The following is a 19,894-nucleotide window of genomic DNA, read 5'->3' as shown; positions in this document are numbered from 1 at the left end:
CAGGCAGCATGATCCTCCCAGTTTCTCTTGTAGCCCCCAAAGTATTTCTTCTTTACCATCATCACCACCACCACCACCATAGAGTGGGCTCGAAAAAATAGTTCTTGCTTGTGTTGAGTCAGATGTATGTGGCTTGTGTTCATGTATTCCACACTGCTCCAGCACTCTGGTAAAAAGCCAGGAAGCAAATGGGCTCTGTTCAATGGGAGAGGATACTTGAGATTGATTGCGTCGCAGAAGAAGAGAAGAAGAGTCTGGATTTGATATTCCGCTTTATCACTACCCGAAGGAGTCTCAAAGTGGCTAACATTCTCCTTTCCCTTCCTCCCCCACAACAAACACTCTGTGAGGTGAGTGGGGCTGAGAGACTTCAAAGAAGTGTGACTAGCCCAAGGTCACCCAGCAGCTGCATGTGGAGGAGAGCAGACGCGAACCCGGTTCACTAGATTACGAGTCTACCACTCTTAACCACTACACCACACTGGAGCCACATGCTTACTTGACATCATATATGACATATGGGCGTCGCTTGCGGAAAACAATCTCAGGAGCCAAATGACTTCTGCCACTGGGCCTAAATAGGTCTGTGGCCCAGAAGTTCCCCTCTCTTGTTTTAGGGACAAGCTGAAAAGAAGTGAGGCAGCTAATTTATGTATTTGCACATTTGTTCTTTCTAAGGTACCTGTAACATTGCTCTTAATGATGTACCCTAGAACCTTGTGTGACACACACTCACTCTCCAAAGAAGAAAATACCCAGCTACAGTACTTTTCTAGTGTCTGAATTTCAGGCATTTTACTCCTTTCCTGTTTAGTTTGTGGGCTGGCAGTTTCTTTTTTAGGTTGTGTATAATTACTGTTTGTCCCATTTCAGAGGTTATTTTTCTCTCTCCATTCACTTGAATCACTAGGGAATTGCTTCAGCTTTATTTTCTAAAAATATTATACTGTAGTTTGATATGCAGGGATTATCATGTGCTGGTTAAAATGAAATTCCTCATTTGGGAAGGATGCCATGTAGAAAACTGGTCTGATCTAGGCTCTGGTTTGTCGCCATTGATTTGGAAGTTTCTGAACTATTTATGTATGATGATAATGGGTATTTATCTCCTCTTTCCTTCACTCCCTTGAGAAATGAACTGATTTCCTTCCATCCCCTTATTTTTCCTGACTGCTTTACTCAGTTCAGCAATTGGTGAGAGTCAATGAACTGTTCTCAATTACATAGATGCACATAATTGGTTAATTGATCAATAGCTAGAAATCAAGCAGCTATTCAAAGTTCAATCAATACAGTTTTATTTTACAATAATCTGCTACAGGCAAATCCCCATTTGTGCGGGGGTTGCTTTCCATCTCAGTGCGCACATCAGCAGTCACGCATAAGCCCATTCTGCCCCCTTCCAAGGCCGAAAGTGGCACGAGTGCGTCCCTTGGTGGCACACAAAATGGTCATTTCTTGTAATTGATAATTTACCCAATCCAGCAAGTATCAATTCAGTTAAACCTTCATAACATGTGGACCATTTCAAGCCTTTGGGAACTGCAGTATATTTTGAACCCCCCCCCCCAAATAAATCCGACTTTTGGTTATGATAGTCTGTTTCAAGCCACTTGCACCTGAACTTGGGCCCTGACCCTGCCTAGGCTTGGTGCTGGGTTTACTGAGGTGCCAGTAAAAGCTCTGCTTCCCAATTCCTTGGCCTTCTACCCACTTCATCAAATGCCCCATTGCCTCTCTAACCTCCCTTAGTAACTTTTGCCCTTCTCTTAAGTTCTACAAAGATCTCCCTTTGCTTATGGTTTCCTGATGAAGTCCTCTCAAGAGGCTGCTGAACTCCTTGGGTCCTGTGCTGCTACATAGCAATAAGCAGGAAGCAGCTCAGCTCTTCACAGCTTGTGTGGCCCAGAGGAGCCTCTCTATCCAGTAAGGTAAATAGTAGTTACTGTATGACCCCAGGAGAACCTTTCCTTTCTTTTGTAACCCAGGCATCTTTATACTATGCAACTACTACCACGATCTACAACTCCAGATCTGTTTTTCTTCCTCACCACCCTTCAAACATCTTACATTCCAAGTAGTGAATAGTTTATTGACGTGTTACCATCCGTGTTAAAATGCTTAGAATCCCCAAATATGGGATTTGCAACCACATGATTTTAATTTCTCTCTCTTAAAAAAGGAAGATTTGGAGCTAGAATTGGTTTCAGCCTCTGTAGGATGTTTATTACACTTCTACTCATGATTGGCGAAAACAGTGGTGAAGGAGTAAAAAGTTCCAGTGAGAGAGGAAAATGTGCCCAGAAGGTTTTAAGAGTTGTATACTTTTCACTTTAGAACCCTGAGAGCCTCAGTGCCCAGCTTCCTCAAGAGCACTCTTCATCAATTCACACACATTCAGTTCAGCGGTTGAATAGTTTCTCAGAGCCCTGAGAGCCACAGCACACAACTTCCTCAAGGAACAAACACCGCCAGCCAACCTTATGAAGAATGCTTCTTGAGGAAGCTGGATATTGTGGCTCTCTAAAGCTTTTAAACCACAGAATGTGCTCTTTCTGTGGAGAGGTTTGTTTTGCCAGCACTGGGAAGTGGCAGGATGGTCTTCAGAATGTATCGAGTGTGTAATATGGATTACTGAAGTTTTGTGAAGAATTTGCCTCATGAATGAAATCTTTTGTATTAGCTTAAGTGACAGGCTCCCCATCAGTCACTTCATTTTTCCAAGGCCACATCCTGAATCTCCTGTGTACTTTGGGTATTTTATTTCTGTATTTCAGATGTCTTCAGTGCTCGAGTCCCTGTTTATTGTGAACTAATGTTTTGGACTATTCAGTGTAATTCTACCAAAATGTGTATTTTGATCCTCCTTTATGTATATAATATAAATGTGAGCCATTATTCCCAACCATAATTTAAAGTGCAGTAAATAGTTTCTCTCTCTCTTAGCATGCTATAGAAGCAAATATAGATAGATATTCAACCAGTTGTTTCCTGTGAATAGAGCTGATCATGTCTTTGTTGTCTTCCCTGTCCCACTGTAGAAAGGTGTCTCACTTCTTACCCACTGGATAGATTTTATTTAAGTACATATTAATATAGAAAAGCAGAGAATGAATGAACAAACAAAATTTACCGGTACTAAATTAACTCCAGTATTTGCTATGACATTCTTTAAAAAACTTGGATCATGATGCAGTCAAAGTTAAACTCTTTTAAATAAAACTATCAGCTGGAGAAATGGTTCATTCTTCCATAGGACATGCACATGCTTTATTCACCAGTAAAAGTGATAGGGCTTAAAAGTGCTTAATTATAGTAGTGTTAATTTATAGTGCTACCGGTAATTTGTTCCTTTCATTTTTCATGTATTATAATCACATTCTGTGCAAGCCTGTACTGAATTATTCTGTAGCAATTAAGTTTTTGGAAGGATCGTAGATTCATCCTCCATTCAGAAATAGGCAAACATTTGCACTATTGTATATTGATAGGAAAGTGCCTTCTTTAAATGAAAGGCATTTTATCATTAAGATTTTATTCCTAGCCTTATCTCTTAATTATGTGGTATGTAGATAATTGAAAGCTGGGATGGGGCGATGTCTTTTCCTACCACTGAAATGTGAGCTGGGCAGGTTCAGAGAGCAGTTCCAGTTGAAATGTCAGAATACTGCACCATATATTCTCAGAAACCATCAGTGGAATCTTATTGCTGTCTAGGCTATATTTTGACATTTTATGGCATAAACAACATGTTTTGCTGTGCCCAGAGACCGCACAGTAGGGCTACCATTGGAAGACAGTACAGCATAGATTATGCTCTTCCTGCAACCCCCCTCACCCCCTCTCCTTTTCTTTTGGAGTTATACACGGCACTGTGGCTCGGAGGTCATTTGTTTCCCACAGCTTTACTAGACACTGTGGTGGGCAGGGGAATAATCTTTCACAAGGGGCTTGTTCATCTAAAATAAGTCTCTTTACTAGTGCTGGGTGAGCTGAGCAGTGTGTGTTTATTCTTTTGCATGTCATTCATTATGATGCTCTCTGCAGTTTCTTGTGAACTTATTTTATGGCTGGTTTTGGCATGATTCTCTTTACACTGGATTCCTGTGTCTACCTGACCAAATTATGAGACATTCTTCTTTCTTCAATGCACTTATGAAAAAGCACATTTGGTTGAAATCAAAAGAAAAAAGGTGTTTCTTAAAATGCATCCTAACTGTTCTCTACGAAGTACATTGTCCTCCTTAGAAGCATTTGAGAGCTAAGCATGTCAGAAGAAAGAAACTTTCTGAATATCTGATCTAATACATTTCTATGTCTGGCCATTTAAGTCCTCATGTAATTTATTTGGGAACCCTGACTGGGTCATAGTTCCTAGTTGCATTTTACCTATTTGCTGTAGGAAGCACTGATGTTCCTAAGCAATTTAAAACCACTTTGAGGTTCTATTACAACCAAGCAGTATACCCTTAACCGTAAAACAGTACACTCCTTCTATCTGGGATGGTCGTCCTCTTCCACTGAGCGTGCAGCTTCGGGAGGGACGCACATGGAGAGGTGAGGGAGGAAGGGGACACCCGACTAGCCAGCCAGATCAGCCGAATCAACCCTGGCGATCAATGGGGTGACAGATGTCGCAGCCAGATCGCCCTCACATCCAACCAAGCAGTGAATATGTTTGAGTCAATAAATAAGATTCGTCATTAAATTCAGAAAAAATAATAATACATATTTTTAATAGGAGAAAATTTTGGAGGGTCTTGGTGGGGGTTACAAAACCCATTTGGTACTACTGCATGGTACCTAAAGGAGCAAGAATTTAAACAAAAACAAAAAACCCACAAGATTTTTAAAAAGTTTTTAAAGGCGGCGGGGTGAGGGTGGGGGGTGGCGTAGCTTGGGGACCACACACACAAAGTGAAAATTTTGGCATCATGGTATTACAGCAGGAGACCCACTGGAGCAGTCAATACTAAAAAAAAACCCTCAAATTTAAAAAGAAATAAATGACAAATCTTGCGGGGTCATGGGGGCACATCAACATCTTGGGGTGCTGAATAAAAATATTTTAAAATAGTTGATGGTAAAGTCTTTTGTAGGGCAATTATAGGAGCTGTGGTTCTCGTCACTTTCACTCAATGACACTTTGATGTGGGGCTCCTGAGATAGACCAAGATAAAAAGTAATCCATATTGAGCAGAACATACACTTGGGCTTTTCAATTGCCAATTTTCAGGAGAAGGCGGTCCCCAGAGTTCCCCAAGGTTAAAGACCTGCTAGAACACAGCATGCACCCCCTGGGGGCTTATGAAGAAGGTGAGCAGATTTGGACTTGACTATTTAATTCTTATGACTATCATACAGATCCAAAAGTGTAATTATTGTTTCTCACTTTTTACTCACAGGTAGGTAGCCGTCTTGGTCTGCCGTAGTCGAAACAAAATAAAAATAAAAAAATTCCTTCCAGTAGCACCTTAGAGACCAACTAAGTTTGTTCTTGGTATGAGCTTTCATGTGCATGCACACTTCTTGTGGTCTCTAAGGTGCTACTGGAAGGAATTTTTTTATTTTTTATTTTGTTTTGACTTTTTACTCAGTTGGCCTATTCCTCTTATTTTCAGTTCTTCTTCTTATCCCTCTTCTACTTTGCCATATGAGTGGGCTGTTATTCTATAACTTCCCTCCTTCAGTTCCTCCTTCCTCTTTCATTTTACCTTGTCCTGGGGGTACTGGATGGAACTTTACTGCCAGCTATTGCATGTACAAAATCTTGAGTAGTTGTTTGTCTATCTGAAAGCTGGACAGAGCTTCCTCTATTGCTCTTGTTCTTTACACTGCTGATGGAAGCTTCTGCAGAGAGTATCATTTCGTAATAATCAAAACATAGGTGGAGATATAAAACACTCTCAGCATTGGTAAAGTTTTAGAACTAGTAATTGAACAGTGGCCTTGCTGTCTCAGTTTTTGGTTAAAATGATGGGATGGTCCTTATGTTGGTAACATATAAATTAAACCCCCATTGCCAGTAGAAGATAATGGCCTTTTCCATGACCTTCTTCGAATGAAACAAAAAGCTATTGGTAGGGCAAAATTTCATAGATGTGGATTTGTTTGAAGAAAAAGTCAGCTCTCTGAATTGGGTAATTGGATAGCTGTTCTGACTGCCTTGAGGCTTCTACCAAATGTATAATTGCATTAGTAACCTCATTGTCTAAATTTTTAAAAAGGCAGCTTGGTGTTGTACCATTTCATTCTCAAGCGCTTTGGGATATGAAATCATGAATCTTCTGATTGAAGTGTGCAATGTGGCCTTTGTATAATGTGTGTTCGTAGAAAGTGTAACCTATCACACCCTAGATAAGCTGTGCTTTATATAAAAGCAGAATCTAAGGGGTTAAAGGTTATAGATAACCCTTCTGAGAAGCGCCTTTTTCTGACGCTTTGTGAAATGCAGTGAAAAATATATCTATGTCATATGTTCTAGGCACTTAATATTTGGAAGTACTGCGGAATGTGTTCGATTCTGGGCATCTCTGTTAAACAGAGGTCCAGAAATCTTGACTAGCATTGGTAGCCTAGCCAAAATTGTGTTTTGAGGACCCTGTCCTTAGCTAAAATACTCAGTGCTTTAGCCGACCACCAGTAGCAGCAGCCCAAACATCCTCTCCAGCCTGGAGCAGGGATATTCTCCACTGTTGCACTGAGCAGCTCCAGCAATGATCCCCAACCCTTCTCCAGCTCCAGGCTAAGGAGGCTGGTCTGCTCTCCTGTCACTCTTGCCAGAAGATGATTGTATGAGCAGGACGTGTGGGACTCCAGATATTGATGTACATGGGAAGCAACCTTCATGATGAGAACCTGACCTCTAGTAATAACTGTAGATTCCCAGTACAGATTTTTACCTGTATATAAACTGGAAACAGTTGCATTTTGTAGGGTGCGCAAGTTACCATTTTAACCTGTGGTTCAATTTACTTCTACACTATTAGGCAGCACCCAGCTGTTTAATAAGTACTTATACTATTTGTATGTTTTTGAGCCTGCCTTTGGCCACCTGTGAGTTCGTTGTTATGATGCCAGTTGAACTGGAGAATTCCTATTTCACTGATCACTCTTAACTAGTGCAGTACCCCACTTCAGATTATTAGTCATATTTTATCCATACCTGCATAATCTGTTTACAAAAAACTTCACTTTTCTGCTTCGGCTGCAATCAAATGTTGAAAATCTACACAGATATTAATTTTTAATTTTTTAAAATCTATTTTCTTTTTTGCAAGTTTGTAAAAAGCAAACTTTCTGCATATGTGATGGCACTGTGAAATACTGGATCCAAGGGTATGGGGTGTGAGCTGTGCCTTTATGTTGATCAGTGCGGATGAAGGGTGGTATGCAAATTTTAATAATAATAATAATAATAATAATAATAATAATAATAATAATAATAGATAGATAGATACAACTCCCCACTCCCCTGATTAGCATGTAATCCCTAAGTGTATTTCCTAGTGTACACTCAGTGTATGTTGCTAAAATAATGAAACCTTAGCTCTTCAAAATATGTTTGCCCTGAATTTGGAAATTAAATCTGAAAACAAGTTACTTTTTTTGCAGGGGTGTGTGTGTGTGTGCTTTGATGCACTATATTTTGAGTACAAAAGGCATGTTCACAAATTAAATGGTACCTCCCTATAGATCAAGCTACCGGTATTTTATCCTAGTTTATATTAAGAAGGGGATTTTGCTTCATCTAAAGTTTTTTTTTCCTTTAGGGGGCGGGAAGAATAAAAAGTCACTCCCAAAGTAATGACCTTGGCTTAGAAATATTTTTGTGGGAAATATATGTTTGGGAGCTATATTTGGGCTTATGTCAAAGCATGTCCTCCCTTGATCATGTTTTATATCGTTTTTTAGGAGCGGTAGGTTTTTATTGAGCATATAATTCATTTAACGGTGCTTATCTGCTGGATCTGCTGCTTTTATTTTGTAGTTATATTGCTCTTTGATACTATATTTATTTTGTAATTCTTTTCATTGTTGTTGTAATCCACTGGGGTGGGGGAGAGAAGAGAGCATCATGAAAAATTATAGAACAGAGAGAAATAGAGATGCAAACCTCGAAATGGTACTAAAATATATGACTTTTTAATTAAAAATGTAAGTTGTCTGATGTGTTTCGATTAAATCCTTACTGAGAGTTGCATGATTAGTTGTCGTTTTTTAATGCTATAGCCGGGCAACATGCTCAGAATGCTTTGGAGTTGATGTTTTTGACAGGAAGTGAAAGGTTTTGAGCATGTTTAAAACATTTCAAGGCAATGGGCCTGCTTCCCTATGTGTCTGGGATCTGGGGGTCCCTCAAATGCTGGTTACACCCCTGCCAAACACACACACACACACTTTGAGAAAGTAAGGTTTTTGTTTCTTTCTTTGAAAGAGAGTGGACGTCCTATCTAGGTTTTGCAGTCTGCTGGCTGCTCACAAAATCAGCTTGAGATTAATCTAACTAGAGAAACAAATGAAGGTTTGTGAAGTTGGCTCTTCCTCCTAATCTATAGCTAAGAGTAGTACAGATTTAAATTCAGAGGTAATGATAACCAGTGGATATTAGGAAATGAAAGCAAAAACCTCCAGTCTTGTGGATTTTAATGGGAAGTAAATGAAGCCAAAGATTGTCTATGTCATGTTAGACCATTGTTTAGTGTTTCATCTGAACCAGGCCATAAACATATGTGAGGAAAATAAGGCAGAGCGCCTAGGGATGCCCACTTCACTTCTTTAAACTGTATTTTGTTAACATTTGCACTGTTGCCACATTGGCATCTGCACTGTTTGTTTATTAGTGCCAGGAGATTCTGCTTTGCAGAATGCTCTGTTTTGGAAGAATGAGCAAAATGCAACTCTATATTCCACTAGGATGGAGTGTTTTAGAAGGCTAAGACTGCCCTCTGTCCACTATCAAGAATGAGAATTTACGGTAAGACATTTCCCTTTTTAGATTATCAGAAACATGAAGTTTGCGTCTTCAAAGCATCAAATTCAATTTGTCACATTTGGCAGAGCCAGCATCTGATCTAAGCCTGGAAAGTAAATTGCCTTTCACCTCCTGTAGAGAAAGTCTCTATGGGTCAGGGCTGAAATCCTTGGTAAAATGCTCAAAGGAAGTTTGCATCAGAGCTGCCTCCACCACATCTGGCCTTGTGAATAAATAGGACAGTTATTTCTCAGTACAGCCAAATATCTGACATACAGGACTACAAATATTCACATACCCTACTGTTGCCCCCTCCTGTGTCTCAAATATTTTTGAGAGTGCTTTAAAAGTCAACAAAGAAGGACAAGTTACCATATTCACTTGGTTCCTGTGACAGATTCTACAAAAGACCAAAGAGACTTTTAAAGTATTACAAAATGTGTGTTTATAGTTGATTGGCTGCACAGCCATTCCTTGATATCCAGGAACATCTGTCCAGCAATTCAGACACCCTGGGAGCATTCTGTTCTCAGCTTAAGGCACACTTTCCCTCTAAACAAATGTTGATTGTTTCCTAAAGCATCATTCACATGTTGTTGTTCTGACTTAAATGGTGTCACTCTCTGCTTCAAAGGTGTACTGGTTTGGTAGGATGAATGGAAGAGATCCACATTTTATTGTGACAAACATTTGTTCAGTTGGTGACTTGGTGGGGTTGAAATGTGGAAAGGAAGAGTTTGGTTTCTGAATTTCTATTTGTCTACAATCAATCCATATTCTGCATAGTTTTTAGGTTGCATACTTTTCAGACAGCCTCAACATGTTGTATTTGAATAACATCTTTGCAATTAATACGGCTTCTTATGCTCCAGTGCACAAGTTGTTGAATGTAGAAATGCAGGGTCCCAAGATTTTTAAAAATGAAACTGTTTTTAAAACGTTTTAAGAGAAGATGCTGCGGCACATTTGATCAAGCTGACTGACATAACACAGCACTTTTCAGTAGAGACAGACAGATCTGTCAATTTTTGTTTCCCTCAGTTTCTAACTTTTCTAATCCTAAATATGGTTAACCACAGTTCCACATCAGTTTGGAAGGTTAGGGTTTTTTCTGAGCCCCCATAAAAATTCATCAGCATTACGGTACACATTTCTCCTTCTATGCCAATTGTTGCGAGCAATATCCCCAAATATAATGCATCTCTGTACACAATTTTTTTATTGGATAACTGCACCACAAAATTGGGAACAGTGTGAATTTCAAAGGATAGCTGTGCTTTGGATCACATATTGTTTTGGAAAGTGTGAATTAGGTATTTTAGAGTAGCTGGGGAAACCCAGCCAGATGGGCGGGGTATAAATAATGCCCCGCCCATCTGACTGGGTTAAAATTATGTTAACAATAAAATGTGAACCAAACCAAATTTCTCCCCTGTTGCTATTTGCCAGGAATTCAACTTGAATGGGTAAGAGCAAAAATGTGTGCAAGGGACTGACTGGGAGCACACAAACAGTCTCCATTCCCATACGCACTGGGTGGTGCCCACTTCACCCTCAACAATCCCACTGAGGGGAAGTTCTGAAGAGAGAGCTTTAAGTGCTTTGGGCTGAACACACTTAGAAGCTTCTTCTCTGACAGGCTTGCTCATCAGATTCTGTTCCTCTTAAAGAAACAGTAGCATATGTCACCATGGGGTGTGCGTGTGCAAAGGGGACTGCAGAGGAGGAGAGAGGAGGAAGCAAGGAAATGGGGCTGCAGGATAGAAGGGGATGGCTGCTTCATACCTGGGTAGAAGGTGAATAGAGTGCTTATGAGTTGCACTCTGTGGGAAGTGGAAAATGCAGGAGGTTATCATCGGGGTGGTCTGTGTGCAGAGGGAGATTGCACTAGGGGAGGCATGGATATGGGGGTTTAGTTGACAACAGGAGTGGAAAGTGGGGGTGCAGAGTCGAAGTGACTTCAGAAATAGGAATGGGAAGATGAGAAGGCGGTTAGTAAATATATATAAGCAGCTTGTTCAAAATGTAAAGCAGCGAGTAAAATGGTGTGAAAAACATATAAATGTCTGATTTTCCAGAAAGAAGGATCATAGCGAATAGTTTTGCTTTATTTTATTTTTGTCTCTTTACATTTAATAAAGAGAGGAGAAAGGAAATAAAGAATGAATAACAATTGCTTGAAAGGAGAAAAAGAAAAAAGAAAAGCTTAAATATTGGATAGTGCTCTATTAAGAACAACAGCAGCAGGAAAACTTGAGGGAAAATATCATCTGCTACTTCATCATTCCAAAAATGAATAGACAAGGCCCATCTCTCAATGAATTGGTCTTAATGGCCATTATTTCCCACTTTCCTTTTATATGTTTGCTTTTAACATAATAAAATGAATGCTAAAATATAAATGGCTAAATGTTTTTATGTCATAAATCTTATTTTGAAGTGACAAGGATACTTTTGTGCAGATAAATGTGGTAAGAGATCAGTTAACATTTATACATCCCACATTTTAAACCTCTGACTGTTCTTACAGGGGCCTAAAAAGCATTTAGACAACAGATGTGGTATATGGAATGTGTGGGAATATACTTTGGGGGCCACCTGTCCTGGGATTTGGAAGACAGACCCAATTTGCAAGCACTGCTTTTTGCATTGGTATTAACACATTCATTCATGCATTCTCTCTCTCCCCCCAGCCCCCCTTGAAATAAGGGTTATAATCCATTTTTTTCTATGGAAATTTGTGATAGCGAGAAAAAACTTTTCTTTATCATCATCACCACCACCACCATCAAGTTAATAATAAACTAGTCTTTGCCCCTTTTGCAGTTAATGTAGAAATTTATGGCATGGCCCATTTTTATAGCATTTAACCATGGAGTGCTGTTTTGTAGTTCTTTAGATATTAGGAGCAAGCTACCTAGAGCACGCATAAGAATACACAGCAGCCTTTCTAAAGGGAAGCAGCTTCTGGAGGCCATCGCTTGGATGCAGACCCTGGTTCTCACATGTACCTTCAGAGTATGCCTTTTTGTGGAGCAAAGTTGTTCAGGGAGAGTTGGAGTGCTAACAGATGGAAATTTTAGACAAGCAGAAGGCATCTACCAGTAAGAAGGAGGACCGCACGTTCAAGCAGGGTTAGTCCTTTCTGAGCCAAAAGCCATCTTACAAGCTTTGGAATGCAGTTGGTTTTCAAGCCATAATGGCACAACCAGCTTAAGTCCTCAGGGTCAAGGTCTTCTGGGCTACCATTCTCATCCACTGCAGCCATTTCTTCATAGTCCAGATTCCAGAATTGGCTCCAAAAGACCCCTCCTCCTGACACCAGGGAAGTTCTTCCTCAGGGGGTCATAGGAAACCAGCTTCTTACATTTTCACATATTGAGTTCAGTGATAACAGACAGATGGCTCCTGAAGACATTCACTCTAGGCTACGCTCTGGAGGTTGTTAGTCTTCCAAGGGAGTACTTTGCCCCAACGCCTCAGTCCTCCTAGACAGAAAAACACTTGGCCTATGGGATAGCAACCCATCACCTTCTTGAGATCAAGTTGATCTCCCACATTCACATCCACACTAATCTGGATTTGAGTGGCTGAACAAACATATCAACCAAAAGTGCTTCAAATTGAAGTCTCTGGCTCTTGACTTCCATTGCGCAGGTTCTGGACAGGGATGACTGGATGGCGTTGATTGATCTCTACAGTTCCTCATCCCAGAAGTTCCTTCACTTCAGCTGCATAGGCCACCATTTTCAAAACTGGGCCCTCCCTATGGGCCTCTCTGCAGTCCCCAGAGTATTTGTGAAGGTTTTGGTGGCCATTGTGACATATCTGAGGACCTTGGGCATGTGGGTGCAGACATACCTGAATGTTCTTTTGTTTTGATTCATCTTGAGGGAGAAATGCAGGTGGGGCCAGAATACTAGACTGGAATGCCTGCAAATCCATGGCTTCATCATAAATTGGGAGAAGAGTTCCTTGGAACCCACTCCGAGGTTCAGTTGGACATTCAGGATGCACCACTTGGAGGAGCTCAGGGAGAAGTAGACCCTCCCCATATATCAAGTTCTCGTGTCACTGACAATGGATCTGATGGTTCTGTCCAGCTTCTGGGCATGATGGTGTCCTGCCAAGATCTCATTTCATGGGCACATCTACACACATTACTACTTACCAGATTCAGATTATGGAATCCAGGCAGCATCTCCAGAATGTCATACCACATCATCTCGCAAAGAGCTTTGTTGGTGGGTGGTTCAGCACAGGTGCCGGCGGGGAGGGGGGAGCCTTGAGGAGCTTCACAGAGAAGTTATTGCAACAGATGTCAGTCTGTATGGCTTGGGCCCCCACCTGGGGACTGTGGTGATTTGGGTATGTGGAATCAGCAGGACACCCAGTTCAGTGTAACCTGGTTGGAGCTCAGTGTGATCTGCCTGCCTGCCTTGGATTTCTCCCCTCACATTCAAATGGTTCCTTAGAGGGGTGGGTCAGTGGAATCCTTTGATGGTCTATTGGTTTCCTGTTTGGAACCTTAATTACCGGTATGTGTTGACTGCCTTTATGGGTCCACCCTTTAAACTTATGGCTTCATGTGAGCTCAAATTTCTGTTACACAAAATGGTGTTTTTTGTGGGAATCACCTTACGTAAGCAGTATTGTCTTAGGATTCTTAGCTTTGTATTTTTCACAGAGACAAGGTTATTTGTAAGCCAGACCCAGCATTTATTCCAAAGGTTATTTCTGTTTTTATTCTTCTCTCTTTTAGTCCAAAGCCTTCTAATTTGGGGGGAGATGGCATGGCACACACTATATGTTTGTAGGGCTTTTCATTCCTATCTGGCAGGGTTCAGGAAGTTAGAAGCACTATTTGTGGCATTTTGTGGGAGGTCCTTGGGGGCCAAGATCAACTCGTCATCCATATTCAGGTGGTTGTAGGAGGCCCTGGTTGAGGTTTATTAGCCTATGGTGAAGGCAGTACCAGAGGGGCAGACTGCCCACTTGCTCTGGGGAGCAACCACCTCATCAGCTTACATTGGTAGTTTCTCAATTTCTGAGAGTTGCAGAGGGGCTACCTGGGCATCTCTCCATGCATTTACTAAACATGATAGAATTGACACCTTCTCTTCTGCAGATGTGGCCTTTGGGCATAGGGTGCTACAGAAGGTGGTCACATTCTGACAGGCCTCTGCAGAAGTCCACCCTATTTTTATTTTTTTATTTTTTACTGCTTTGCTATATCCCAGAGGTCAGAACTGCTTTCTACTAAGCACCGGGAGAAATGGAAGTTCATGGTAAACAGACTTCCATTTTTCCTGTCTGTTGGATTTGAGGAAGCTGAGAAAGTTGAGACTTGCAGTTGGGGAATCTCACATTTCATTTTTTAAAATTACATTTCTAGCCCATGTGGTTTATTGTAATATATCTGATGGTGGATATTTCAGATGCTTACTTCGGTGTTGAGCAGGTTGGACATTCCTGGATGAAAGAGTACTGTGAAAAAGGAAAGTCTTTAAAAATTGGCAAAGTAGCAAGAAACTGAGGCCAAATCCACACAGATACTTCCTGTGCTCTCAGCAGAGGGAATACAATAGGGAAAGGATAAGATACAATGAACCAGTGCTTCTTTTTAAAAACACAGTGCAGGCAATTTCCCTGCAGTGCTCCAAGCCACTGACAGTTTTGAGGTATGTGTGTGCATTCATTTTTTAAAAAAGCTTTGCACTCTAAAGTTTTGAGTTTGGATGTTTGCTTTAAATGTACTCAACATCATCACAGGAAAACAACAGTGATTATATTATGGTGATAGGGTGACACACACATACACATACACACACACACACGACACTTGCTAGCGATGGGATTCCCAGGACTCTCCCAGCACTGTGTTTGAGCGAGGGGGTGGGCAGCTCTGTGTGGTGCATACTAGAGAATGGGCTCAGTTAAACCTGAGTGTGGGAACTGCAGCTTTAAATTCTTTAATTTTAAATCCCCAGGGCTTGTTGCACACAAAACCTCAAGCATTATCATTAGGGGGTTATGTCTGAAATTTTTGTGTTTGCTGGAGGGAGTTCTTATGATTAAAGAGAGCAGTTTTCAATGAGCAAGACAAGTTCTGATCTGTCCTTTTTTTCACCTCGACTCGGGGCAAAGACCAGCAGCTTGAGGTTGACCCCTTGAAGAAGCTGGCTCTGAAAAGGAAGATGTGAAAGGCTGGAAATGCTCTTTCTAATGCTCTGCTCTGGAGCCAGGAAAAGGCAGCTGCTTCTGGCCTTTCTATTTTTTTCCCCTGATAGCTGAGAGCTGGGCTTGTTGCCATATCTGTTTGTGTGTCTGTGTCTCCTTGTTTTTCTCAGAAAGCTTCAGAGGCCAGTTGCCCGTAGCGGGTTGCTGGGAACAGAGATCGCTCCTTGTATCGTCTTAACTCTCCATGCCAGAGCGTTCATGCTTGAATAGGAAACAGCAAGATCTGTCAATATAGGCCTTTTCTTCAGAGCTTTGAGTCTGCATTCTCCACGGCCATCTGTTCCCTTTCACCCTTTTGGACAATGTTGCTATTTGAAACTTCTCTTCCCCCCCTCCCTCCCACCCTCTCCCCATCTCTATTACAAAAAAAAAAGTTTCTGTGAAATAGTTTGGACTCTAACATCCTTAACTATACTTTTAACTAGCTAAAAATGACATTAAAAGTGACAGGGGGATCAATATTTCACAGGAGAGACAAAAACCGTACAGCCCAAGCAGTCAATATCTTTTTTTTTCTTCATGTGGCTGTATAGGAATTACTTTATTTAAAGCAGTGATGGTTCTTATTATGTTACAGATGTGGGCTGTGTTTGTTGTTGTTTTTATGAGAGGTATGGCACCAGCCCCTAAGGACCATAATGTATACATACACCATTAACAATGCTGACATTCTAACTTTCTTGTTTCCAAGCTGCAAAAACACTCTGCATTTTTATAGTCTTGTTAAGAGTCTTGTTGGGCAACTGAAAATCAGCTTTGGCTGTAGGGGGAGTTCAAAGTGGATTATGCCTGGCCATGAAGTGAAGTTGTCATATAGCTGAGTCATTGTGCTCAACATAAATTTCCTAACAATGAGCAGTATCTGGTGAAGTAGTTCCATTGGTGCAAAGATTAACATTTGTGCAATGCAAAGTCCCCAATCTCTCCTCTGCAAATCTGTTCTAGAGGATTGGGGGAACCCCTGGAACAGATTTAGGGGCTGGAGAAGAGGAGGGGACTTTCCTTTGCATAGCCATAAGTCCTAGCCCTAACAAACAACTTTGTTGGATACTTCCCAATATGAGACAACACACACAAGTCCTTATTGTTGGTGGTGATGATGGTGATGACAGCTGTGGTAGAATTGTGAAAACGGTCCCAAGCCTCTTCAGGGCCTTATTTTTTAGGCACAGTACAGATTTCTAGTTGGGAATAGTCCTTGTCTAGGACTAGAGGAGAAATACTCCAATAGTTTATTGAGAGTGGGGCTCACCATTAGCGGTGGCACAGCCTCATCTATCTATCAATCTATCCATCCCCCAGCCCCCAGCCCCCGCTGTTACAAGTGGTACCAGCAGCAATAACTTGTTGGCAGTCTTCCCACCGTTTTGCATCCTTTGCACATTCCTGGACCTAGCATCATTCTGGGGCTTGGCAGGGAAGGAAGGTATACCTGCTGCCACCAAAAAAATGGTAGAAAATGTTTGGAGAAAATTCTCCAAAATGGCCTTTGTTTTCTAGGGAGAGCAGAAAAAGAAAAAGCTTAGAAAGCTTTTCAGAAAAATATCTTCTATGAAACCTTGGTTCAACTCTGGTTCTTAATGTTATGGAAGCAATATGGTTTTTGCGACCTTGTTGCTGTTTTCCTATGCCTCGCTCCCACAGTCTGGCCTCTGATGATGGCATGTGTAATTCTGCCATCTCACATTATTATTTTATTCCTACGTTGCCAAAGTAATGTTGAAAGAAGCCACCAAAGAGCAGTCGCTGCACTGTACTTGTTACACACAAATCAGCCCTGAATGACTTGGTTCATTTTATATTATTTTCTGCCTGTTTTGGGGGGAATTGGCAGTCACACTAATGGACGAGCATTGGAAGTTTACCTGAGAGTAGTTGTAACCTGCTTCTTTGAGATCCTTTAACATTAAGAGCAAGATGTTTACTGCCTTACAACCCAGTTGCATGGGCTGTTTCCCATATTGTCTGTAAATCAGACCTCTTCAAATTGGGGGGACATTATGACCACGTTTTCTTTTCATGGCAGAGTTCTGGTATCTGTTTGTAAAGGTAGGAACAATGCTTCTATTGTGTGAGTGAATGTGGTGTTAGTGTGTGGCATTTGATTATTTGGATCCGGCAGTGATGTTACTATTGTCTCAGATCTGTTTATTTAAATTATTATTATTTTTAAATAATGTCCATTTAGATAGATAATCAAGTCAGATTACAGGTGTGAGTAGGATTGTTCCCCTCCCCAACTCCCCTGGTCAATGTTAACACTCATATCTAGGCTTACATTTTTGGTTTTGCTATGATTCTAGTTGGAACTCCAGGCCTTTACTTTTGAGTAGGGGAAAGTGATATTGCAGCTGAAAAGGTTGAAATTTAAATAGTACCATGGTTCAAGCACAGGAAGGAAATAGTTCTGAACATTGTGACTTGCACAAAGAACAATTTGGACTAGCATTTAGATTAAAATCCAAGATGAAATAATTGCTTTCAAGTTGTTCCTGTAATTAACAAAAGTACTGTTGGCAGACATGCAAAATTCAGGTGTCCAAATTCTTTTGTGCCTCAAGCCTATATTTTTGAAAATTCTTGTAAAATGTGGCTATTGGCAGATGTGTCAACCAGATGGAAAAATCTAAATCAATTGGAAAGATACGCGGGTTCATTCTTCTCAGTAAGCAGCAACAGCAGTGAAGACAAACCAGAGAAGTCCCAACAATTCTATTGTCTAATGTTTGCAATGGAATTATTGTGGTGATTACAACAGAAATGTACACATGGGGATATTAATTTACATCTAAAGAATGTCTTGTCAGGGTTCCCCTATCCAATTTAGAAGTGAACAGAAGTTGAAAGCACCAGCTGTATCGGCCAGAAGCTAACCTGGAGCCTTGCTCCTCGTGCCATTCATCTCTGTTGAGGACCATAGTCCTCTTTTGGCTACACCAGCTCTTAGCCCTTCCATGAATGGCCACTGCCCATTCTGTCCCTATACAAACTTCTGTGTGAGCCTCTCCTTTTGTAATCAGGCTTGATGCAGAAAGTACCTACTGCCTGGAGCTCACAGACTCCTTGTTGCATCAAGCCTTTCACCGGTTCCTCATTCTCACCTATCCTATATGTGCCTTGACTGCCTTTCTTGACTCCAGCTGGCAATTTCATTTTGCTCCTCAGTGAGACACTTAGGCCCAATTACCTTACTGGAAAACACCCAGACCTAACAGATCCTGGCTGCATGGGGGATATGGAATATCTGTGCATGATACTAACTAATGAGATTTCATGGTTTTCATGGTTTTCTGAGAAATGCGCTGGACTAGTTGTTGTAGACCCCAATGGAATTGTGGCCTCTCTAACTAGTATTTCTTGCAAATCATTTTCATCTTAGCAGAGAGGATTCATGAAGCCTAATTCCACTTATGACACAATTCAAGATTACTTTCAAGGATGAATCTGGAGGTCAGGGTTTAGCTTTTAAATCGCACTGAGATATTTTCCATTTACCACAAGTTGAAATCCATGTGGAATTGACATGAGCCATGTTTCATGACTACGCAAAAGCATTTGACTGTGTCGACCACAGCAAACTATGGAAAGTTCTTAAAGAAATGGGAGTGCCGGATCACCTCATCTGTCTCCTGAGAAATCTCTATTTGGGACAAGAAGCTACAGTTAGAACTGGATATGGAATAACTGATTGGTTCAAAATTGGGAAAGGAGTACGACAAGGCTGTATATTGTCTCCCTGCTTATTTAACTTATATGCAGAATTCATCATGAGAAAGGCTGGGCTGGATGAATCCCAAACCGGAATTAAGATTGCCGGAAAAAATATCAACAACCTCAGATATGCTGATGATACAACCTTGATGGCAGAAAGTGAGGAGGAATTGAAGAACCTTTTAATGAGGGTGAAAGAGGAAAGCGCAAAATATGGTCTGAAGCTCAACATCAAAAAAACTAAGATCATGGCCACTGGTCCCATCACCTCCTGGCAAATAGAAGGGGAAGAAATGGAGGCAGTGAGAGATTTCACTTTCTTGGGTTCCATGATCACTGCAGATGGTGACAGCAGTCACGAAATTAGAAGACGCCTGCTTCTTGGGAGAAAAGCAATGACAAACCTAGACAGCATCTTAAAAAGCAAAGACATCACCTTGCCAACAAAGGTCCGTATAATTAAAGCTATGGTTTTCCCAGTAGTAATGTATGGAAGTGAGAGCTGGACCATCAAGAAGGCTGATCGCCGAAGAATTGATGCTTTTGAATTATGATGCTGGAGGAGACTCTTGAGAGTCCCATGGACTGCAAGAAGATCAAACCTATCCATTCTCAAGGAAATCGGCCCTGAGTGCTCACTAGAAGGACAGATCCTGAAGTTGAGGCTCCAGTACTTTGGCCACCTCATGAGAAGAGAAGACTCCCTGGAAAAGACCCTGATGTTGGGAAAGATGGAGGGCACAAGGAGAAGGGGACGACAAAGGATGAGATGGTTGGACAGTGTTCTCGAAGCTACTAACATGAGTTTGGCCAAACTGCGGGAGGCAGTGAAGGATAGGCGTGCCTGGCGTGCTCTGGTCCATGGGGTCACGAAGAGTCGGACACGACTGAACGACTGAACAACAACAAAAACAACAACAACATGTTTGATGAACTCATTTCATTCTGCAATGAGATCCTTCTCATAGT

At 41.2% G+C, this 19,894-nt stretch overlaps 1 protein-coding gene across 7 annotated transcripts in view; it reads left to right on the top strand.

Moving 5' to 3' along the window:
- Positions 1-19,894, top strand: part of RAD51B (RAD51 paralog B) — a 233,628-nt gene that overhangs the window by 128,459 nt on the left and 85,275 nt on the right. Inside the window, exon 9 of one of the 7 annotated variants that reach the window (XM_033147168.1) lies at positions 5,237-5,293. The exons of the other annotated variants lie outside the window; for them this stretch is intronic. Within the exon in view, the coding sequence (XP_033003059.1) occupies positions 5,237-5,280 (44 nt within the window). The 3' untranslated portion in view covers positions 5,281-5,293. Of the gene's footprint in view, positions 1-5,236; positions 5,294-19,894 lie in introns of those variants that run through there. 7 annotated transcript variants of the gene reach the window in all.

The sequence above is a fragment of the Lacerta agilis genome, chromosome 1 (assembly GCF_009819535.1).
Source record: "Lacerta agilis isolate rLacAgi1 chromosome 1, rLacAgi1.pri, whole genome shotgun sequence".
Lineage (NCBI taxonomy): Eukaryota > Metazoa > Chordata > Lepidosauria > Squamata > Lacertidae > Lacerta > Lacerta agilis.
Note: the sequence above shows the minus strand (reverse complement) of the source record. Positions and strands in the feature narration are given on the sequence as shown.